The 25,886-nt window shown below is 42.1% G+C and overlaps 1 protein-coding gene across 1 annotated transcript in view; it reads left to right on the plus strand.

The window, feature by feature from the left end:
• The window catches only part of LOC131293931 (protein bric-a-brac 1-like), a 39,497-nt gene extending 21,048 nt beyond the window's left edge, over positions 1-18,449 (plus strand). Inside the window, exons 3-4 of the mRNA XM_058321980.1 lie at positions 15,213-15,622; positions 17,289-18,449. Coding sequence (XP_058177963.1) covers positions 15,213-15,622; positions 17,289-18,449 — 1,571 coding nt within the window. The remainder of the gene's footprint in view (positions 1-15,212; positions 15,623-17,288) is intronic.
• Positions 18,450-25,886: the final 7,437 nt, after the last annotated feature.

A 25,886-nucleotide genomic window follows, 5' to 3' on the forward strand; every position in this document is an offset into this window, starting at 1 on the left:
AAGTCTACCCCTTGACGAGGCTCAAAATCGATGGCAGTTCATTGAGTCGGTGTAATTAGTGCATAGGGATATGAAGGTTTTAATTGATTTTTCAACCGACTCACTCGGCATTTGTGTGGCTTTCTTGTCGAAATCGAACCACCGGACAAGCACGCGATCGAAACATTTGCTACAATTAACAGCACTAAATATTGTATCACGGAGTGGCTCGGTGATGGGTTTTCAATGCACGGCTGAGCGTAAACGGGTGGTTTTCAATACCTATACCCTTTCGCATCGGTAAATCGATTTGTGATTTAATTTTATTGAAAGCTTATCAATTACTTGGTGGCCTGAAGACGGTATGTTGTTTGTCTAGAGCAAACTGGTTCGTTCTTGGGAATGTTTTTTAATCGATTCTACAATGGTTCGAGTTACGCTGGCATACGCGAGACATCAATGGTTGATTTGCGAAACATTCTCACGAAGAAAAAGCGAGAGGAATGGAATTTAATTTTTCAAATGTGTATTTTCTTTTAACCAAAGGAAAACCATCTCCCCATCACACCTGCCTTTTCAGACCAAAAGAAAGTCGTTTATTGTTTCTTACCTGCCCGATCGTTTGGAGATGAAAAGATGTGTTAGAAAAAGATTTGAGGAAGTATATGCTGCTTTGTGGCACGAAGCATTTCAACAAATAATCAATCGCTAATGCACATACAAATAAATCAGTTGCCAAATCGAAACGTTTGTGATTGAGCCTCGTTAATCTTATTTTCCAACCTTCCATGAGGGATCGAAACCCATTCTCGCCAGAAACAAAGAAATACATTTTGTTTGCACCATTACGGACGAATCGGGCGGAAGAAATCGATCGTCTCTGCGTTCCACTGCGCGCCTTTGATCGTAAGATCTCCAATCGAGGCGATCGGGCGTTCCAGGCGGGCTGCCTTCGCGTTGCTCGTGAGTGGTTCCGCGGGTGTGCAGAAGTTGGCGTCGATCTTGGTACCAGCTCCCGTGAATGGCCATCGACGTGTCGATAGCAACGGTGCCCTTTGCGGTGGGACGCGTGTAGCGTTATTGTTGGGCGGGCAGCATTCAGATTGGGAAAACAGGTACGCAGCAGGCTGGCTGCGCAACGGAAAGGGAAAAGGTATGGCTTGAGCAAACAACCGCACACTGAATTTGTTTGCTTAAAATTTCAACATTTATTTCAATAACCCTTCGTTCCTCATTTGATGCTCAACGATCGTTAAGCGTTCTTTGAAGTTGGGGCGATTGTTTGTTTAATTGTGTTTCGGGATTTTGCAGATCTCGTGTTACTGACTCTTTTTTTCCCCTACAGCTGATTGCCAGCAGGCAGAGGGTCGAGAAACGTTGCGTGCCAAATGTTGCATGTTGAACGCTTCAATTTATCTCATATTTATTAGTACATTAATTCCAATTAGCATCAATCCAAAAATGCTGCCGGAAAGATAAATTTAAAAAAACATATATCCAACATCTTTCCAATACCTAGTGGTTCTTTGAGAATCATTTTTGATTTTAATATAAATCCATCACCGCATAATAACTGCCCGGAAAACATATGTAAAAAATTGGTATACATTTACTCAACATTATAAAATGATGTTAAACTAAATTATACGGCAACGGGTTTAAAACACGACAGTTGTAGGCAACTCTAAAAAGGCCGCGAAGCTAAAATCGTTGACTGAGTTGGAAAACCCGGACACGACAGTGCGAGAGATTATTACTTCTCTTTATTTATTATGGCAGCAATAACAATAATAATAATCATAATATATTCGGCTTTATGCTTTTCTTCCATTACTCCACACATTTGGCGGTCGCCTGATTCCGCGTGTGCGACTTTTCACAACATACCAACATGCGCGGTTTTGCCCCGAAGTAAGTCGACCCACAATGTAAGGCTGCCCCCAAAATTGTATATTTTTTGTTTGCCATCCGCCTGGCGTTGCCTCATCAGAGACCGGCTCGCGGTGCAGGCGATCTCGTTTCACTTGCTCTTTCATTCATTAGGCAGCCCACCCCTGCGCCGACCCGCGCGCGCTTCATCAACCTCGGCTCGCGAAACGAGAAGGAAAGATACATCGGCAGTTATTATAAAAATACCTTCCCAAAACCGTAAGACAGAGAAATACTACCGGGGCAAACCGGCATCAAAACCATCACGATCTGTGAAAGATATTGGAGCAGCGAATGGGGTAGGAGTAGCGACGGGTGCGGGGGCAGGCCAGCGCGGTGCTGAATGGTAATGAGCATTGGAGGTATATTTATTTCTATCTGTTAGAGATTACCGAAGCATTAACGATATAGCGCTTAATTGCAAACGCGCAAACAAATGCGTTCTGCGCTGTGCGCCGTTGCGAGGGTAGGGTGTTGGGGAGGGAAAAATAAATAAAAACTTAAATAAAAACCCAAAAATCATACACTTTCGCAAAAGCAACTCACACCAGCCCCGCGTCAATGCATACGTGTGGCAGATAAACAGAAGGTAACATAAAATAAGATGATTTTTTCGGGGCTCGTTATGATAATCTGCCCGTCTGGCGAGCGCTGGTGTGGGGTGGTTGGGTGGAAAGTCAACGAGGGAGTAAAAAGCTTTTACCTTCCACTGGCCCGAAACCAGCGCACTTCGGTATAATTCGCTCATTACGCCGATCCCTTGGGCGAAGCGGTTGACGATCGTTTAGTGTCGCGATTGAAATCATATTTCCGACCGTCACTTATTGTGTCTCGGCTCCTCGCAAAATGTGGGGCACATAAAGTGAACGGTCTATTTTGCAAACGAAAGTGTTTTCGGATGCCGACCTCTTTGCTATTTATTTATCAACAAAGAGAAAGCGGTGGTTGGGACGCAAATGAAAATTGCTCTAACATTAACAGATTTATTTGTTTGACTGCAAACGTATCGCATCGGTGTAGGCAAGACTCTCAAACCTCGCTTTATGGTTAGGCAATTATTGTACATTTTATGTCGTAAAAATTCTGCTCTAACAAACACTGCCTGCGTGTGTGATGACTAAGTTCCTGACGCCGATGATGTTCACGGTGATTATCTACCTCTTGCTAGTGGTTAACCCTATGCCGATGTTTGACAAAGTAGCGTTGAGCTATAAAGTACAGCGCATGGTACATGATAGCGTTTTGCAAATTAATTAGTAACACGTGAGTTATTTGCTTGAGCTGGACCACCAACAACAGTGGGCGGTCTGCAATGATAATTAGTTGTGCTGGATTTTGATCAAGTTGTTCGATATTTGCAAACGTTTTAACTAAGAGACTACGATGGTTTTATCAGTAGAAACAGTCATCAACAATAAATACCGCCGAGCTGCACATATTTTATTTTGCAACACATTGAATATTTGTTATTTTCCTTGTTTTTATCTTCAATATCCTATTTAACCGAATTAATGTTGTTGGTTAGAATTCATTCATATGAATCTTTCACCAAGGATTTATTCAGCTAGATTCACGAAAATCTTGGGACTCAAATCTTCAAACATTTATGAATCTTTCGAAACTTTAATGAATCTTCATGAATCTTTCATGGATCTTTCATGGATCTTTCACGAATCTCCATGATTTTCATTAGCGTGGATCATGCAAAAAAAAGGGGGTCCCTCTACCTATGTTCTGTTCATAAAATTTCATCAATTGATGTATCTTTGGGATTTATGAATCCCTCATTTAAAGATTCATGAATCTCTAAAACACAAAAAGCATTCAGATTCATGAATCTGAATCTGTTATCATCAAATTATCATTTGATGTTTTCACCGGTGATTTTCGATTCAGAGTTGACAAACTATAATCAATAATTATTTTTCTACTAGAACCAACTTATTTTTGATTCAAACTTTTTATTTCATTTGAACGAGTAGCAAAACTAAACAACGACATTGAAATGGAACATTCCAAGCATCATCATTCACCCCAAAGCAACTGCGGTGGGGATTTCCGGGCAACTTCCCTCGTAATGCACGTCATGGTGTAAATACAATTACGTTATTGTTTGCTATATGTAATTTAGTGAACAAAAGAGATAGCGAGCGATCGCGATATGGCGCAGGAATAGGGAGCGACAGTACACCCAGATGGAACAGATCTCATGTCTAGTCGCATCGTACTTTTGCTTTTCGACCCGTTCCTGTTCCCTCTAGAAGAACATGACACATTCCCCTGTTCGAGCGCACACCGATACTTGCGGGCGAGCTTATGATTACTTGAAGATACCGGGAAACGATGCGGTGGTGTTGGCTAGTAAATGTTTACCGGTCCGTTTGAAAAACGCCGTCGAAATGGGCCGTGAGTGGGAGGGGCCGCGAATGGAGGGGCGTCTTGGTTTTTGGGCAATCTTTTAAAAGCGGCAAAATTAAATGGTAAACAACATATAAACACGCGAAAGGAAGCAGCGCGCTAGGCAACAATAGACCGACGTGGAACAAAAAATCAAAAGCAATATTCCGCCCACCGCAAACCCCCGTCCCCCCGTTCGGTGGAAACTGCAAACTGCAACTCAGCCGTCTCGAGACGTCTTACGTTGCGTCGAGCAAGATGCGACGATGGGCCGAAGAAATGGCATGCGCCTGGCATTGCCCCACAATCTGCCCTCCGATGGAAGTCGCGCGTGCCTCTGTATGGAGCGAAACCCCGCTTTAAGTGTGAGTTTTTCTTCAATTTCCTCCCACCCGACCCCGCCGGTATTACCCGCCCGGGAAAGGGTTACCGAGACAACCACGTGGTGATGATGACTTTTTATTCATGCTTTTAATGAGTAATGCCGCGGTGGAAAGATAAAAGAAACCGTTTTATTTTCCACCGAACTGTGCCAACGTAATGTCTCTTTTTATCTTTTTGGTCTCTCTCTCTCTCTCGTTTTGCCCTCGACAAATATGGCTCGCTTCACGTGTGTGTGTGTGTGTGTGTGTGTGTGTGTGTGTGTGTGTGTGTGTGTGTGTGTGTTGATGTACCATTATACGATGGAATGTAGATAGATCTTCATGTTCGGCTCTCCGGTGGATGTCGTACAAAACGTACCCACGTGCATACGATTGGCCCTTGCTCGCCGGACCGTATGTTACGGTCATGTCCCTGTTGAAAGACTGCGACCACCGACCGCGAGACAGGAAGCCGGGAACCGTACCCTGGGCCGATCGTGCAATATTTGTTTGTACCGATGAAGTTACATAAACGCACACGCGATATACCTACCGGAGCTGAATCGCTACCATTACTCACACTTTGGGTGTCGTTTAGGTTCGTTATGGGCGCGAATCGCTACGATTACTTCAAAGAGTACTGGAGGCCGGAGGCAATAAAGTACACAAAAAGATCACCAACTCATAAACGAAGGCAAAAATGCTGATACACTCCAGTTTCGTTCCCAATTCTCGAAACCCGTCAGAGATCCGACTCAACCTCGGGCTTTGTTTCATGTACGTGCGATGTGCGATTAATTTATGATGCGGTGTGTTGAGTTATTAATCTAGCCATATGAGTATTTTTATTTATCTAGAGCAGTGGTGTCAAACTTAGTTGACCTCGCAGAACGCATATCCTACCAAAATAGGTTTGTGGGCCAAAACGTAACATTGGATTCATGGGTTCGTTGGATGTATGAAAATAGGTTCTTATCAGTTTGCATTTAACTTAACAATTATAATTTACACTTTTACATTTTTGGTGTATTATAATACTTCTTATCAATTTTCTATCAATCATGTAAAATTTTTCATTATCACGTCGATATATAAAAGTATAAGGATTATACACAGATTTTTTTTAGACAAGCAAATAAATCATGTTCATGGAGAACTAAGCTGACGATCTACAAGAGCATTCTAAATTAAATTATAGACGTTCAGCCAAGCAAATAAATCATGTTCATGGAGAACTAAGCTGACGATCTACAAGAGCATTCTAAATTAAATTATAGACGTTCAGCAATCAGTTGGCTGTAGTAATTCTGCACTTTTACGTATCTTAACTCTCTACCAAAAAGCACAATAGTGTTTAATTGTAAAATATGTGCAAAGAAAAGGAAAACGATTGCATTTCTTCGATGCGGTTACAACAGAGTTCTTGCAGCTCACCGTTTCCAATGAATGAAAATGCTTTCTAAAACAAATCTTAAGGAGAAGCTTAGATAAGCAGGTTGAAATGGATTCTATAAAAAAACTTATTCCAAATCATTCAAAATTTAATTCAATTAGAAGGAAACATTTTACCGATTTGAGGGAAATAGCTTTTTATTCTGAGTAATTTTTGTACAAATTAATCAAAACCAAGATCACGGATAACTAACGATCATATTTGTTTTATCGAACTCAGCTCGAATATTATAAAAGGAAACTTTGAGTTGGTAAAAAAGAAACAATTTCATGTAATTTCATTGCGAAAGCTCTTATAGTTCATCAGATTTATTCGCTCGTCTCGAAACATCTGTTAACCTTTGCTCATATCCACCGCCATATGTCGGCATGATGTGGATCAATGGTGAGTAGGACTTTCTTATAGAAATTGTTTAAATTGACGATGGTTCAGTCCTCTAGCTCGAATGAAATTCACAGTTCGTGGAACCACGTTCACAAAACCATTTTGCCATTCATACGAATGCCAAAACTAAAGGTTTAAAATTTTTCATTATTTTTTTCAAAGGTGTCGCGGATCCAACGTTCTTGCAGGCCGCATGTTTGACACCTCTGGTATAGAGCAAATAAAAAATACGGTCTTTCGTTGTGTGGAGCTTAAAAGGCGCTTTACTCACTTACTGTGTAATGGCCATCTTGAAACACGGTGGAGGGCAGCGGACTGATTTGGGGTATTCACAATAAAAAAGTAGTAAAATTGTATTTGATGGGAAGCACCAGTTCGCCTTCAAAATTAATTCATTGCTAACAAAAAAACAACCTCGATTCGACAAAAGGACACACCACAACCCGAAAACGAAGTCGACTACCTGTTGCGCTGAATCCCGCCGCAAAGCCACGCAGTGGCCCTCTTTGCCATGTGCAGCACACCTCTGTAACACGTTCGAACGGAGAGCCAATCGACCAATCGGCATGTAAATGATTATCCGATAATCGTATCAATCCACTCGCGGTCGGGCTCGCCGACCAAACGCTGTGGAAAACCGACCTGCGGAAAACGGCCATCGGTCACCAAGCGTGAGTGGGATGGGTTGGTGAAGGGTGGGGCGATGTGCGTGGAAGGAAAAGAAAAAAATAATCTACCGCCCAGCATCGAAACCGCCGTTTGGTGTGGAACGCGGGTTAAACGTAAACACACTCACACACACACGCACTCAAATAAACATCAACCTCCCCCCAGGGCAGCCACACAATGCAGCATCCCTCCCGCCGCTGGCCGAGAATGTGGCACAAATTATTATGCAACGCGTCGTGGGTACGCGCGAAACATGCAGTGCAGATTTATGCTCCTGTCAATGTGTGTATGTGTGTGTGTTGATGTGTTCGGTTTTTTGTTTTTCTTCTGCCCTGTACCCCACCACCACCAATCCAACCTCGTTAATCTACTCCGATCCACCGGTGATAGTGCAATATTTGTCGAAGTGCATCATTGCAGCGCTACAACACCCCCCTCCCTCTCCTCCACCCCTCCCACCCAACTGTGGAAATGCCCCTCGCCGAGAAAACGGCCGACCCGCTTTGGGGCTTTTGGGGGTGCAAATTGAATGAAATCACGCCACGTGCCCACGGCCGACAAAATTGACGCCAGTCCCGCTTGTGGGCGGGAGAAGCGAAGAAGGAGGAGGTGGGGAGGGTGCAAAAAGGTACACACAAAAAAGTGACTGTGAATCATTCGCACCGGTCAAACGAACAACGGCTCCACCGTTTCCGTTCCCTCATCGCAAAACGGAGGATTGGATGGATACCGCTGGCGCGATGTTTATCCTGCCGATCTGCTCTGGGGTTTGCTTTTCCGACACCCAGCAGGCCCACACCTATGGTACACACACACACAAACACGTGTGAAGTGCCCTCGCTGCATCCGGTTCGGTTCGTCGGAATGCACTCGACATAATTTGAAATTCGGAGCAGCGTGAGTTCTGCAGGGCCAGCCCCAACCCGCCCGGACAGCGGAGTCACATACATTGACCACCCAGCTTGAGCCCTCCGCAGCCTCCGCCGGACAGAACATTTTGACAGGAATTAGGTGCGAAAGATTAACGCTCATTGATGGCACGGGTTGGAGTGGAATAGTTGAATCGCCGTGCATGTTTTCATGACAATAAATCACAAAACAAAAATACAGCTGCATTTGCAGGAAGGTTCTTGTGTTTGCAAGCAAATAGAACAAATAATAATTGACTAAACTTATCACATTCTCTCGGAAGAGATATATGAATATCCTAGTTTGTAGCATCGCCATTAAATCTCTTTAACACCAGCACACTTTTCCTACGGCCCCCTTGGTGGTACCAGTGTTTGCATATTGATGGAACCAACTTCATCATCGGAGTCGCACCAACACTTTACGCTATTTAACCTTCGAAACTGCCAACCTGTTGCTTCGGCCTGGACTTAGGTAGTGTGTGAGATGGGTGAGAGAAAAAAAAACATGCAAATTCCCCTGCGCTGGGCGATGATTTGTGTCGGTAAAATTCAATAGAACCCTCGATGCACCCCAGTCCAAACCCTTTTGGAAGCGTTTGAACGAGTTGTTCTGTGCAATGGATAGTGCAATTGGTGGTTTTCCTGGTTACAATACAAATTCCATTCGAGAAGCGTAATATAAACTGTATAGCTGGTTTTAAACTGTCCTTTTTTAAGGACAAAAACCATCTCCTGGCACATTTTTCCATCAAATTGCATTCAATTTTAACGATTCGAGCCGATTGCTGTTTGCGTGTAACATTTACTTCGACTGAATGAACCGACAAAGCTTCGAGCTTGAAGCGTACAGCATCGAGTGGATGCACTTTTTGTCACTCAGCACGAACTGCAGCTGCACAAATCCTCTGTCTCTTTTTTTTTCTCTCTCACTAGCATCATAAGTGGCTGCAAACGAGCGTGTGGGTGATTTGTGGACACATTCCATTTTGTTTTTTCTATCTTCCTCGATGTGTGATGTGTCCCATGTCCCAGGGTGAAGAGGGGGGTGACAAAAACCCCAAACCATCCCGCAAAATCCTTCGGAAAGTCAAATATATTCATCAACCGTTACGGACCGGTACGGATCGGGAAGGGAAGGATTTTCCCGTTTCAGTTTTCTTTTTCGGTGCAGTTTTTGTTTGGTTTTCTTTTTTTATTTTGTTGCTCTAACAACCACCACTTTCAACACCACAAGCATGCAACAACCATGTTGTTCGCGGTTACAACGACCGTCCGTTTTGCTGGCGTTCGGTTGGCTAACCGAAATGCCGGGGCATCAAAAACGCCAGCCGTACCCGAGCCCGATGCAGATCGAACGGACAAAGTGACGACGTCCATCGAACGAACCGTGGCCGAAACCCGACCGTCCGTCCCGTTTGATGCGATGTATTCGATTTCTTTCAACCTTCACATTGTCGCACGGCCTTCGATGGCGCACTTGCATCGCCGTAGTCCCAGTCCTTTCGATGCAGAGCAAGTGCAACCAGTTACATTCGTGTAAAATTGGCCATTGGGTTGTTAGGCTCGAAAGTGGATAGACAATGTCAGATTAAATACGAGTGTTTTTCGTATCGCAGATTGTCAGTCAAGTAGTTTTCCAGTGTTGCCATTTTTTATGTTTGGAAAGAAAAAGAAAATTTTACCAATTTTTGTTTGAAAAAAGCTCCGAAAGCATATGAATCATAACTGGAAAAACTGAACCCTTTTCAAATGTTTAATATAAAATTACCCTTACCAACTCCATTAGCTCAAATTCCCAAGTTTTAAACTCAATCCTTAATCGACATCCTTTTTCACTTTACTGACAAAACTCCTTTCGATCAAAACGGGAGGCAATTTTGGAAACTAATGAACTGATGCACCGATAGAACGAATCATTTATTTCCCATTCATCTCTCAAGTCGCCTGGGTCGGGGTCTACCAAACGGTCCAAATAGTGCTATTTATGTCACTGGGATTAGTTTAGGCTGCATCTATTGAACGGATCAATAAAATTACATCTGATTTGGCTTCCAACCCATTCTACTCTCGATGCAATTTTGGCCAGCACAGGCCAAACAGCTTCGACACTAAATAAAACAGGGAGCCAGCTTGATTCCCGCGTGATCGGCACGCGCCCAACATTTTCGCCTTGCAAACACCGCGCCTCCACGTGGTGGTCCGTGTGTTGATGAATACTGTGGCACGCAAAAAGCTACGGCTATATAGCTTCCCGGCCACATCAAGCGCACAAACATGTGTTAGCTGTCACTCGCTCTTCATGCGGTTCGTTGGCGTTTGATTCGCTCGTCATGTCTGCTCGTTTGAGCATTTGTATTTAACTGTTTTCCCCCCCCTTTCTTTTTCACCAAAGATCCCCTCTCTTAGCTTTGCTTGAGTGCGCACGGCGGGCAGAAGTAAAAACTAAAACGAAACCCAGTAGCAAAACGGTAGCTGCACTGCACCTTTCTTCTGCGGCCTTAAATTCAATTGAGCCTTTGGCTCGCTCCTAATTACCCACCCCTGGGTGCCTGCCGCACACTCCTCTTGCTCTTACGGGGTCATCAAGGTGGGTCTACAAATGAAGACTGCAGCGCGCGCGCTCGCGATCGTGCGATCGAAACGAAGAACTGCAACGGGCACGATTGGCAGCAAGAGACGAACCCCGTTCACCGAGGAATGGATTGGCAGCAAGGGTGTACGGTTGTGGCATGATCTTTGACGACAGTTTGTACACAGTTGCACATGCGTTGGTTGCAGCGCAGCAAACCTAGTAGCTTGATAGGACTCCTTCCTCTGCACGATGAATGTTAGCGTACATTGTCATTATAACATTCATAATATTAATTATTTATGACATTCTGCACGCAATATTTATTTGTCATTTCTAGCTCTATCGACCTCCATCTTGGGAGTACCATTGGAGCAAAAATGTGCACCCCTTTCCACCGTCACCCACTTACATTTGTCCACCGTTCGACGGCACGCAAACAATGCAGTGCCCCATAAACCCCACGATACGTCAACATCGGCACATACAAATGTGTCAGTGTGTGAGGGTGATGAGGAAGGACACATTGAACGGGTACCCTAGTAGGTGACTAGGTTGTCAGAATGCTGACGAATGGTGATGGCGCTTTCCGGGGGCAAAAATGCATAACCATTTTTATATTTATACACCCCCCCGCTCCATCTTTAGAACTATTGTCGATTATGCCCTTCCGTTGCCTGTATTTATATTTTACTCTACATCAAATACATTAACTACTCTCCATGCTGTCCAGTGCACGCAAAACACCACAGGGAGTGTTTCTCTGCGACCGTCACATTACGATCTAACGATAATGAAGGCTTTTTATGCCTCAATTTGTCTGCTCTACGTCACTCTGGTTGTGCGATTGTGTGGAATTGTGAAATACAAACGTACACCTATCAGCAATCAACCACCAAAAACTAACATTTTCTCAAAGCCCAGGGAGATAAATAAAAACTCTTCCATTTGACACAATTTTTTTCTTTTTCCAAATATCAACAGAATATTGTTAAGAATAGAGGCTACAATATTCTATTATTGGTATTATTGGCTACCAATTAAGTGAGAGATATACATGTACAATACATTTTGAAAATTTCGTTTGTAGTATTACTTTATGGACTTGTCCAGTTAATTTTATGTCATGACAGTACATTTTATGTACAGATGCTCAAAATCTAAATCGAAAGGCACTGAATTTCTCAAACTATTAATTATTATTATTTTTTAGCCTGGATGCATCAATTGTTTCTTCTGTACTGTGAGCAGGTTTATCAGTACTTGTTTTGTTTTATTTTTCAAAATAACGCGCTGCCTCTGTTGTTGTATATGAAACTCTTTCAAAATTATGATATATTTAATTTGACTTTTCGTTATGGACGATTTTTGGTATCGCTATTTGAATGAAATGTTTGATAAAATCAATTTAAGATTGGTGAAAAAATTTAAATCGACTAAAAATAATCGTGTTAAAGACTGCTTTTCCAACGTCCTTGAGACACCTTATCAGCAGTATCCTTGTAAGCTAAGCTACCCCATTTTTGATTGTCATAGGTTTGTTTTTTACTTTAAAAGTCGTTTTCCTACTCTAGCACAAACAATAAACCTGACTACTTACAGCCAACCCTCGCTATCTCTTTCGTTTACATTTGTTTAGTTTTTTTTATCGTTTTTCGCGAACACATCCACTACAAACACAGCTACCACCTGACCCTGAAGAGCATGATCGAAATTGCTGCACAATGCACAATGTAGCAATTAGAGATAATAATTGATTACAGTTGAAGGAATATAAATAATGCCGAAGAGAAATGATGCGATGTGCATCCATCTTCGTGACGGCATGGAGGAAAAAATAACACAAGAAAAATGCACGGTGCATGATGCAAAGATGCCTTTTTCAGAGGAGAGGGGGGGGGGGGGGGGCATGCAAACGGTGTAAGTTGGGAGAAGCTCCCTCAATGTGTTGGAGAGGCGGGAGGCATAACTTGGGTGTTAAAGGAAAGAAAAAAAAACAACATGAAAACGAAAAGTGTTGTACATCGACGCTAATGGTTGGAAGTTTTACATCATCCACCTTCGGCGACGCCGGCGTCAGCGGGCGCTGGGTGGCGTGATGACAGCGCCTCAACTGTGTGTTCGCTTCATAGCAATTTTATTCTTCACACGAAAATGATCAAGCTTTTTTCTTTCCCAACCACGCTCGCGCCAACCGCGAGGGACGCGAGTTCTGGTATGTTTTAATTAGTAACTTTACGCCTACGTCAGACTGATAAAAGGTCGCTGGAAATCTAACTCACCGCATTTAGATTCGACCAGACTCTTAAAACAATAAAACGATTCCGTGCCACGGTTCGTTCAAGGAAGAGCATGATTATGGGGATGCAAATGGATATGTTGTACTTGGCATACAAACCGGGCAAGCCGAGCCTTGGATAAATAATTTGAATTTATTGGCCAGCAATTTGATTGAAATAAAACATACCGTAGATTGCTTCAAATGCAACGCCTTGACTAATAGTAAGCTCCTTAAAATACATAGCTTCAAGGTAGTGGAACAAAAAAGTTCATTATCATTAATGGTAATACGAAAACCATTTCCTGATGGTCGCGATGGAAAAAGGAAATGATTTTTTGCTTCAAGACCCTCATACAGATGGCTTATCTAACATCGAAAGTTGTACAAAAAAAACCACACGGTGGACAGCAGAAACAAAATCAATCTCCTGTTTTTAAATACCTTGCCGGAATCCACTCGGACGTTCCATTTTTTATCAGTCCTCAGTTTCTATCAGTTTTTATCACTCCTCCACCGAAGAGGAGGTTTTATACAGGCTATGAGCAATTCTGCAGATCTGCACAAGGAAAACTAATCTATAGCATAACCACCTAAATGTCATCCACCACAAGTCAGTAGGCTCAACGGGCCAATTGCATTGGTTCGGGTTTCGAAAATGAACACACATTTAGGTCCAGTACATCCTCCGGGGAACGATTTCGAATATATTTATCCTACGACAGTGTTGGTAAATCTGTCTCTCGTTATCAATAATAGATTGATTGATATGAATTAGTTTTGCTTTTCATGAGAATTCAGAAGAGAAAACATATGAAATTTGCAATAAATTCACCAGAAAAGAAGGATTCTGCAAGTGAATATCGTTCAAACCAGATCCAGACAAAAGACACGCAGTTTTCATTCAACATATTTGTGAATTATTTACTATTGTTATAAATTCCTTATTCTCTTAAATCTGATATCGACTTTTTGTCGATTTAAACCAAATAAAACGAAAAATTTATTTACGGCTTCATAGTCGTGTTTCAAACGACCCACGGTTGTGGTTTACCACCGCACACCTGCACTCTGTTTGCATCGCTGTTTGCATCGAAATGCACCACCCAGATGGGTGGTGTGTTGACCTCCCACGTGTTTTTGCGGTTTTGTGGTTGGTGTTTATCGTTTATTTCGGGTGAAATAGTTTGACAGCATCCGCACGTATGAACATTTAATCTCAACAGGTGTGGGCGTTTGTTTGCCCGGTTTGTTTTCCCCTTGGTCTGACACATTTTAAACCACTTTGCATTCGCTTCCAACTTCCACCGGGGAAACCCCCCGAAAGTGTTCAGGCTGATGTTTTATAGTGAATTTTAAATAACCGCCCCACTTCAGCTTCCGAGTGTTTCGTTTTATTTATTTTGTTTTTATCTTGCAAATCGTCCTTTTTCACACGTGCAAGTCAATGTGCGGTTTTTCGTTTGGTAGGCAAAAAAAATGAACCAAAGAAAAACGAAAGCGAATCATACGACAGATTCGGAATTTCTATAATGCAACACGACCACCGGTCAACAATGAACAATGAATCCGCCGCGTTCGACACGCGCGTATCTGCGGAACAACGGAAACAATACGTCGATCCCAAACCAACATCGAATGCGGTGCTGCAATATTTCATATCATTATAATTTCATGACTTTAATTCGACTAATGTGTCAAAAGTACGCGAGCACTTGAGTCGATTTTACCGACACTGGGTTTTTGCTTGCGTTTTCCTTTTCTTTTATTATTTTACCATCCATTTTCCCGCGTTTGGTTGCTCTGATTTTTGATCATACTTTTTGACAGGCGATTGGTCCTTGCTTTTCTTTTTCTGGGAACCGTTAAGCTGTCACTTTGACTTTTTGGGAGTCTTGTTTTCTCCTCTCATGGTACTTTTTTATTGTTCCCACATGTATTTGGTTTTTCTTTCGATGTTCATTCAAAAAACATATTCGTGTAGCGGTACAGGAAGTCGACCACTTTTTTTATTCCACTTAATCCGACCAGTAATTGAGCGATTGGTGTGAACGGATCAATTTATTTGATTTCTCATGCTTGCCTCTCTGCCATTCGGGGTAGTTTGCGATTGATTGAATTATGCATTGATACAGCATCATTTTCGGGGCTCGAAAAACCCGCCTGTTCCGTACCGTTTTGTTTTGTTAAAGCATTTTTCCTTACTTTCACCCCTCGCCGTTGGATGGTTTTTAATTGTAGGTATTTTCCCTCTTTTCCTTCTCGTTCTCGGGCCTCACAGCAGAAAGTTACCAATATCAGCTGCAGTCGATGTGGCAGAAGTGCTGGAACAGCCAGAACCTGATCCACCATCTGCGCTTTCGCGAGCGCGGCCCGCTAAAGTCCTGGCGCCCGGAAACGATGGCCGAGGCCATCTTCAGCGTGCTGAAGGAGGGTCTGTCGCTGTCGCAGGCCGCCCGCAAGTACGACATCCCGTACCCGACGTTCGTGCTGTACGCGAACCGCGTCCACAACATGCTCGGACCGTCGATCGACGGTGGAACCGACCTGCGGCCGAAGGGACGCGGCAGGCCGCAGCGCATCCTGCTCGGCATCTGGCCCGACGAGCACATCAAGGGCGTCATCAAGAGTGTCGTCTTCCGCGATGCCAAAGAAATGAAGGAGGAGCCCATGATGTACGGAAGACACTCTGTAAGTACCGCGGTCAATGGTGGGCCGATTCAGTCCGGTGTTATCGGGGGAATGGTTGCAGTTGTAGATCGTGTGCTTGCGCCAAACACTGGATAGTTTGCTTTACTAACGATGTGCTATTTAATTTTATTCTTCAATAATTTGAACCGTTATCCCAAACGATTTTATTTTTCTCTATAAGATGCCTTAGTTATACATTAGTTGTAACAACAAGTATTGGTAGTAATAACAAGTAATGAGTAATTTATCGCAAACATTTGTTTAAAACAAGAAAAATAGCCAAAAATGGTTCTACGGTTTACGGAAAATATATAGGGTACGTGACATATTTTTGTAGTAACCAACTACCCAGAGATTACTAAACAAAATAATATCGAATATAGAGAGCAATCTATTGCACACCGTCTTTTTAGTTTTTACCGGATATTGGAACCCAAAGGATAGATGAAGGAACATTCCGTATGGGTTTTGTTTATGAAGAACGCAAGCTTAAAAGTTATTCGCCGCCCTTTATCGTTATCGACATTAGCGGTGCAGTTACAACTATTTGGGCTCGATTCAAAACATCGGTATCGAATCAATCATTTTTTTTTGGTATATTTAAACTTTATCACAAATTTTTTAAACTACAGCAGAGGTGGATCATAGCATAAGCAAACTAAGCAGCTGCTTGGGACTCCGAGCTTCCAAGGGCCCCGTTAATTATTTTTATTAGTTTCCAACAAAGTTCCTTGATTTCAAATGTGTGGTGAGTTTATGAATTTATTTTTGCATCAAATTAAATGAAGAATATGAAAATGTGGGAATGATCCAACTCTTCTGAGTTGTGTTTTGATGCAGAAAAGGTGCCGTATTTTTTAGGTAAAAAAATGAGCTTCATGCACTAACACAAATCAAGGAGATCAGAGTACAGGTTTTGTTAAAGATGAGAAAAATCTTCAGACTCTGTTGAAAATAATCGACATGGATCAGGAAAAATACTGCACATTTCCAATTATAAGTAAAATTACTTAACGTTATTCGTACTTTTTTCACTTTCAACCATTTAACGATTGTTAATTTTAAATCAACTGAGTAAATTTCCATTAAAAAATTAAAAAATAAAATTCTTGTGAATTAGGTTCATAGAAAATGATAGATTAGAGCTAAATGGTTCTCTTAGAATGTTATTGATGGTTTTGCATGAAATAAGGCTTTAGGCTTTGGCATTGAAAATTTTTCAATGAAATAACATTACAGGACAGTTGTAGTCTGATTTAAATTTGCTGTCACTTTTAAAATGTGTGGTTTAATCTAAATGGAAATTGTGTAAACTTTGAAAACAAAATTTTAGATGCTTGTGTACCAAAGAACGTTTAATCCGCCTCTGGACTACATTTCTTTCTGATACACACATGAACCTTCTGAACAGAATAACCTTTCCATTGCTGTCAAATCTATTTTTTATTTCAATTGTATATCATTTCGTGTCACTCATCATTTATTAATCAATATCAATGGAAATTAAAAAATAAAATTTCAATACTAAAGGTGATGGATGTAGGACAGATTACCATTAAATACATCAGATAACGTTGATGGAAACCATCGAAAAAACCATTCCCCTAATGCGATGATGTCTTATCAATTTATGCATCTCTTTTAGTAATTTGTCGAATCCTTCCAGCCTTTTCCCTTTCAAGACAACCCACTGAGCTACGCACCGACCGCCCCGAACGGCCAGCTGCCGTCCGCCGGCTCCGTCCCGGACGGCATGTCCCCCGACGCCCTGACAGCCGCCACCGTCGCCGCGGTCCGCCAGCAGATGTGCAACATGGTGGCCGCCGCCCAGCACCATCCGGATGCGGCCAACCTCGTGGCGGCCGGTTTCAACCTTCCGGCGCACTGTGCCACCCCGTCTAGCCTGAGCATTCACCCGGCGTCGGCCGCCAACGCCGCCGCCGCAGCCGCCGCAGCCGCTGCGGCCGCCGGTGGACCGAACGGTGGTAGTGGTGGTAGTGGTGGGGGCGGTGGAGTCTCCAGCGGATCCATTCCCGTGCCCAAGCTCGGCTCCCCGGCCGTCCCATCGGCCGGTCACGTCGGCAACAATGGCGGCTCGGGCGGTATCCAAATGCCGCGGCTCGGATCACCGGCGGGTGCGAGCAGTTTGGCCAAAGAGCATGACCTACAGCATCACGGCGGTCACGGATCGCTTTCCCGCGGAACACCGCCGGGAGTGCGCGATCGGGCGGCCACGGCACGAGCCAGCGAATCGGGACGCAGTTCGGCCGGCGGCCATCCGCACGGGGCGTCTCCGTCCGGCAGTGCGCCTCCGTCGTTCAATCACCACCCGTCGCACCTCTCCCATCATCACCATCAGCACCAGCACCAGGCGTCGCACCACGGCCACGGACACCACCACCCACACCACAACCCGCTGTCCCACCTGGTGGGGTCGGGCGGCGGGCTCAGCATAACGAAGCTGGGCTCACCGGGCTCGGCTCACGATCTGCGTATCAGCAACAGCCCCGACCCGGGCAGCCCGCTGGCGTCGCCCATCGGCATGGTCCTCGAGCCGGCCGTCAACCTCGCGCTCGGCGGCGGCAGCCAAACGCCGGACGACGTCCGGGGTCTCGTTCCGCCACCGTACGGCAGCAAACCGCCGTCCCGTGGACTCGTCACGTCTCCACCGCGGCCGGAGCATCTCTTCCAGGATCAGGACATCGCGGCACTGGTGGCGACAAGCCGAGCCTGCCCGCCGTCTCGCATCGCCGACTACAAGGACAGTCCGGTGAGGCCACCGCCCTCCATCAAGGTGGAACCGCTCACCGAGTGCCGGGGCGACTAAAGCACACTGCATCCAACCCAAAGCAAATAAAACGTCACGCCGCGGTAGGACATTAGCTGCTTCCTGGACGCGCGCCGCACCAGCCCTCCCCTCTCGTTCGGTTGTTCTTATAAGTTAATGGATTTAAAATATGTGATATATTTAAGGTGGTTCGACGGTGCCCTTCACCCAGCCCATCGGTGCAAGGGGAAGGATCTTTTCTTACACTATACACAACCCTTCCAATCATGGCGTCAGGCGTAGGTGAGAAGTATGGTTCGCAGTATTTATTTGCACTGGAAGCAACATCCATGTATACTGAAGAAAGAAGCTTAAAAGTGTCGGTGCAGATGTACCGTGGCAAAACAAAAATAAAACATTATCGTGCAATAACCAGCCCGTGGTTCGAACAGATGCATACGAAGAGTTTTAAACTAGCTGCAAATCGGAACGCGCACATGAAGGCGTGAGGAAATTTAGAAACCGCGAAAAAACAAAAATACTACGGAACGGAATCCTACATTCCAAACGTCAGCGTCAGTTAATTTACTTATTCACAAAGCAAGTAAGAAAAAAGGAAAAACAAAATCTTAATCTACGAAACGTGGGTTACGTGTGTGCAATGAAGGCAAACAAAACGATGGATGCAAACAAATCAGAAAGAGAGACATTATAGTACGCGACTTTGCGACGAAAGCGTATGCAAAATTGCCGCAAAACAAGTGTACAAAATGAACATTCGAGAAATAAATACGAAAGCTAGAAGCAAGTGAATGCGAGGCTGCACAAACATGAAACTATATTTAGGAGAAATGGAGCCAATTTCTCACTACCATGCGTAAACGAAATGAGCAAACAACTCGGCCAGTCGATGACTGAATGAATTCGTTTTCCGACACTATTTCGTAACGCACGAAAGACGCTCAACCCGGCACTGGGAGCGAAGAGGAAAAATACACACAACAGCAAACCACATTTTAAATTGCCTTCTTTATCGTGTGCAATGAAAAAATGCAACCTCCAGAGTGACGAAAATGTTTTATATAGTGACACATTTTATGCCAAAATTTCGGAAAACGTTAAGCGAAAAATTAAATTGACACAAACTTTTCGGCACATTTTTAAACATGGACGGAAACGGAGACAAACTTGATAGCAAAGAAGGGAACGACCGAAGCTGATCGAGTTATTGCTCGACAATGCGGCAACAAACTTTTGGCTTAGATTGGTTTTTTTCCAGTGAACTGAAGCAACCTCAAGGCAGTGGAAAATGGATACAGTTTTATGGTTTGTGTTGGTTTCGGTTTTAGTTCATTTATTTTAGAAGTATGCTACCTATGGTACGCTTTCTTCTAGAGTACATTGATGGTTAGTTGTGGAAGTAACAAGCTGAACGAAATTAACAACAACACAACTTATACAATCGAGAAGAAACTAAAAATCGACCAAACATGAGAGCATTACGAGAAGAAAACAAAAGGAAAGGGGAAGGAAACTATCGCAACAAAAATCGCCCTGTATTGCTTTGCCGTTTTGCGAAAAAGATTGGGTGATGTGACCCTTGTCTTATCCACCACGGCAATCGCATCTGCAGGGTAGATCAACTCTCCTCTTTTTGATATCCTCTCATCCGAAAGCATCCAAGGCCCTATTCCTCATAAGAATCACCTTTTTGGCAACTGTTTCAGGAAATAATGTTTAGGCAACAAATTACTAGCGACTTAAAAGGCGACAAAAGAAAAAATACAAAGTTTCGGCCAATGTGTTCAATAAGAAAACAATGTTGAAAACAAAATTCTACCGAAAATTAACAAAATTTTATGAAAAAAAGCTAACAAAATTATTATGAAAGTAGGTGAAAGTATATTTAAATTGCGTGAAGCAAGATGAAAGAACAAACAAAATAATGGATGAAATAGGCTAGAAAGCATGAAGAGAAACCAAAAGAGAGAAATTTAAAAAAAGAAAAGTGCCTTCCACTTCCTTTTATGGAGCGTATAAAGAAACAAACAAAAACCATACCGGAAACGGTGAACTGAAGGGAAAATACATAGAGAGCAAAGAACGAATCAGTTGAGGTGTAGTTGTTAGTTTTATAGTAAAAAAACGTTACAAACCTTTTGGCATGAGAACAATATGTATGTAAAACAAATCAGATGTAAGTAATTTTTTATTTGTTGGTTGTTCAGTACACAGTGGAAAAGATCAAACGCAAAACGATACAAGTAAAGTGAGTAAGTGAGTAAAGAAGCATGTGCAACTATCGGAAAAAAACGCAAGCAATAGTATTCAACCGTATATTGCTATGGAAAAGTCTGCTTCAGTAACTGTTCAAATCCAAAATTAAATCCCCAATCGGTTTGACAAACTATCCTTCCAACACAATAAGTAAAATAGTGGACAGATGTGAATCCCAGAATGATGTAATGTGGTCTATTGACATACAAGAACACATTTTTTCTGCCCAACTGAGAAAGTAACAAAAATAAAGAAAGCTCTAATAAATAAATCACAAGATTTAATACAAAAACTCTTCAACTGACGGGGTACACTTTCTCCAACAGAATAATTCAAATGGTCCGAAGTTTATGGAAACAAGTAAAACCATCAACCACAAGTATACGAGAGCAAAAACAAATAAGTAAACGAGAAGATACGCAAACAGACACAATTAAGGAAGTGGCGCATAACTTTGTTTTTTCCATACCGATGAGATGTAATAAAATTCTACAGCGTGTGCTTTAAGTGAACATATGATCTCAAAACGGCACAGCAAACAAAAAGCAATGTTAGCTGAGCTTGCCGATGCAAAGAATCACCAGACGTCCATCGTTCCGCAGCTTCTCGGTTCGAAAACATCATTGAGTGACAAGGAAAAACAAAAATTAAAACCAGTCCAACAATCCAACAAAACAGGCGCAATGCGTAAAAACAAAAAATATTAGCTAAAATCTTTGATGTGTGTGTAACTACGGACTAAAAATACTTAAAATAGACGCTAGCAGGAGCATACAAAACTCGTGAGGTATAAATGATGCAGAGCGAATAGTTTTCTTAACCACAAAAACGCTAGTGGAATAAAGATACGAAACCCATTTTAACGGTACAACTCAAAACACGCGAGGCAGAAAGTTTGTGAATAAAATAGATTAATCACATTTTTTTTAATTTCATTTCAAACTCGCCTTCCTACTATGGGTAAAACACATCTATCTGTAATGAGCCCAACATCTTACAGAAAGTACCAAAAGTGTCAGAAATTGATATTGCAGTCTAGAAAAAGTCTTTGAGTGTGTGCAGTTTTCTTGATATACCCATTATTACTTCGTAATTTGCTGCGCAGTCCTATTTATATTTTTGAAACCTCTTGTGTAAGTCGTGCACATCGATAAGTTCACACAAATAGAAATCAAAAACAATCAGCCCATCATCATGTGCAGATGTACGAGCTCTAGTTCGATGAAATGAGAGAAACTCGCTTAAATGTGTAGTTCTTATTTAAGAATAATAAAAGCAACACTTGTAACTTACAAAACCTATTCAAAAACAAGTCATCACGATAGCAAGGAAGTTTCGCTGTAGCTGGAAAATCCTAGGTTAATTTAAATGAATCATCACCTACACCATACACTCACAATAGGCTTATGGGATCGTAAGAGACAGAGGGTGAATCAAATGTAACCTTTGCAGGAAGGTGGAAATAGAAAATTGTAATTTATAGATTATTTAAATGTTCCACGTCCTACGGGCACCCACATACTTATATACTTAGAACTCCAGATAGTTTTGTTATTCTCATGTACAAATGGTTTGAGTCCCATCATCTGCAGCTGGTAAAGAGAAGCTACTATCGTTTAATTGTTTAGTGTATTTTTTATGCATTTTCGCATTAAGTGTTTCGAAAGGCTATTTTTATTTTTGTTGAAATTTACAGAAAGTTACTTGCACATCCAAAGCTGTGCGGTATTCTAACATCTTTTATTTATTTTAAAACAAAAGACCTATTCATTAGTAACACTAGGAATGGGGTAAAAGGCGTCACAGCCAGGCATTGCCGAATGTATACCTATATTATATGAAATAGTCCGTTCTATAACCAATAAGAATGGAAGGATAACACCTTTACAAACCTACTACATGAAACTAACTACCAAGATGGAAATAACTCAAAACGGAAACAATAGCCTACCATGAACGTCAACCCCTTTGTAAATGTCTCCTTGCTTATGACGATATGAAGAAACTTTTTTTATTTATGTGTCTGTTGAATTTTATTTTCTATTGCTTAAGTTTTGTATTTTTACCGACAACCTTTTAAAAACACATTTTTAATGCCTTCGTGCATTGCCGGTGAAAATAGAGCGAACAATAGAACGAGAGTACCAGAGAGACAGAGAGATAGAGAGAGAGCGAGGACAAGAATAGAACTCTACGCGCGGTAAAAGGGGCATCGCTTTCGCCAAAGGTTACATCCTTTTCGTTCGAAAGGTAATCATATTTTTACGGTGCAAACTTCATTGTGAACAACTAATGTGCAAAACAAAACAAACAAACAACTTATCTGATACCGAATAGAAAAGCAACTAGACAAACCAATCTAATAGAACATACCACGGATCATCACATAGAGCAGCGAGAAAAGAATATAAAAACAAACTGGAACAATTACACAGCAACAGTTTATCATAATCATTAGTTGGCTATTTGTCACAGTGTACCACTTTATTCGATATAAAATATAGTTTAAAAAAATAATACATAAACGAACTTACTTATTTGTTATATAATCATAAAACTCTTTTATGGCAGGCACGGGGGGTAAGTATGCAATCAATTTTTTCAATATAAATAGCCGGTAAGAAATTTGCAACGTTTTATTTATCTTTTTTTAAACACCCTTAAGTATCTTCACTAAAAATTTGAAAACGATTCGGCATCTCAATAAAAAAAAATTGGTCTGTAGTATAGAAAAACAGAATCTTCGATACAAATTGTATGAATTACTCGGGTAGGTCGGTAATAGAAGTAAGGGGTATCAACCAAAAAATTCAGATACAAATTATTCAAGTTCCTTTCAACATTTATTTTCTTCGGTAAAATGATTGCATACCGATAGGGCAATTCAATCAAAAGTTATTTAAACATAAAACTCCTAAAACTACCCGCGTGTACCAGTGACGGTTAAGCGGTTGGCTGTTGACCAAGGTGTATAAATTAGAAGGTGAAGTAGTCCAGTGTAAAATGACATTTCATGACTTGACATAACACTTCTATGGTATTCATATGGGTTTTGAGGGGGGGAATCGGAAAAGGATTGGACTTTTGACTTAACTCTTCTCATATATGGCACCCCTACCAAAGCGACATAAAGTCACCTTCTATATTTATACACCTTGGCTGTTGACGTTGAATGCAAGTAGCTATCGTTTAAAATGGGCGTTGGTACAGCCAAGATGGTTGAAAGCTATCAATCAATAAAAATGACTTCCATCATAGGTCGATGGGAGCGACAATAAAAAAATAATAGATAGATTTGTTAACATTTTTTATTGTAAGTATTGAAGCTCAGAACTAGTGAAAGAATTTTTGAAAATCAATTATGTGTTGCATGCAACGCTTCATTTTAGTAGCCTTGGCTAGCTCGTAAATATAAAGGTGAATACAACAAACCTTTGGTCTACCTGATACATCTATTACTGTCTTAAGGACCTTGATTTTGACAACTGTCAGATTGACTCAATCTTAGTGGTGGGCAAATTTTATCCCTGTAGAGATTCGAATCTTTCGATTCGAAGCAATAATTTGCAGATAATAATAAAAAATTTGGTTCAATTGCATCGGTAAGTATTAAATATGTGAATAAAAATTCATAAAAACATAAGAACGTGTTTTCGAAGCAGGTGCACAGTCAGCCGGGTTGTGAATCGATTCAAATAGTCTAGGATCAAGTCAGAATCGAATTAAGGCTGATTCGCACGTCGGCAAGTGCAAGTGGCAAGTAAGCAGGCAAGTGGCAAGTAGCCGTTCGCACTGCAGGCAAGTACTTGCCGGTAACTTGATCACTCACACAAGTACACAATAACGAATAAATTTTATTTTACCATTATTTCATCATCAATAAATGAAAAGATCGATCATCGATACGATCAAATAATATTTCTTGAACATTAGTCGAAAATTATTCTAAAAAAATCACGAAAATGGAACAGTTTTTGTTTGACATCTTGTATTTACACGAGTTGTCAACCAATACATCCAGCTACTTGCCCGAAAAATAGACTCGGTTCTATTCCAGCCACTTGCTACTTGCCACTTGCTACTTGCTAGGTCCTGATTCGCACGGGGTAGGTACCCGGCAACTTAAGTTGCTTGCCACTTTGCACTTGTTTAATTGCCACTTGCACTTGCCACTTGCTGACGTGCGAATCAGCCTTTAAATCAAGTCCCAAATCAATCAAATCTGATGCGAATTCTAATCGAATCAAATCTTTAGAATCTGTCAGATGGGATACGAATCTTTAGAATCCGTCTAGCGATCGAATGTTCGAATCTTCGGAATCCCGATTGGCACAACACTACTCGGAACAGAACGGCAGTTTTGGTGCATGATTTGCATTGGACTTTCCTCGATAAGACTTCTATCAGAGGAAAATTGCTACATCTCATCAGGAGTGGCCAAAGCCCGGCATCAATCGTGCACAGGTACATCCGCTTTTTTACTATCCCGGGTAGTCGAGAAACAACTCGCGAAAGTCGGCGACAGGCAAGTGAGTCATCGTGGTCGCTGGCGAAAAAAAAAACCTGCGGTCGATTTGCGTTGGTTCCTCCGAACATCGAACCTTTGTTCGCCGCGTTCATGTGCCAGTGTCGTTCAGTGTGTCGTGGGTCGGGGAAAAAAGTTGCAAATAGCTAAGGAGATTGTGGTTATCAAGTTTAATGCCGAAGATACGAACGTTCGACGTGTGCACTCGACGATAACCATTTCCGCTGCAAACGCTATTCGCATATTGTGACTTGTGGATGTGCGTAAAATGAAAGAAGAACCCGAGATTTGGGATAATGTATGGAGTGTGCGAGTCAACTGAATGGATAATCCAAGCATTTTCTTCCATTTTTCTTACGTCGACATCAGCAAGGCAAACTTAGGATGGTTTTCCATTCGGGAACCAAGGTCAGTCAGGCCTTTTTCCTCAATTCCCTTTCCCGTCCAACTCCGTCCTAAAAACAGTCTTTTTGACATACGACCATTCTTGTCGGGTTCACGACGGAGTAGGAGCGATGAGCAACAGGAAAACGTTGGATTAACCTAAAATTACGCTTCACCGGCAACACGAACAAACGCTCGGTAGAGAATTGGTCGGTGACGTTTTTTTTATCATCCTGTCTATTTTCTATCTTTTAGCGCACCTTACAACCACACTGCGCCGTTCGTCTTATCAGGCACAGTGTTTGTGGGGA

This window comes from Anopheles ziemanni, chromosome 2, assembly GCF_943734765.1.
Source record: "Anopheles ziemanni chromosome 2, idAnoZiCoDA_A2_x.2, whole genome shotgun sequence".
In the NCBI taxonomy this organism is placed as follows: Eukaryota; Metazoa; Arthropoda; class Insecta; order Diptera; family Culicidae; genus Anopheles; species Anopheles ziemanni.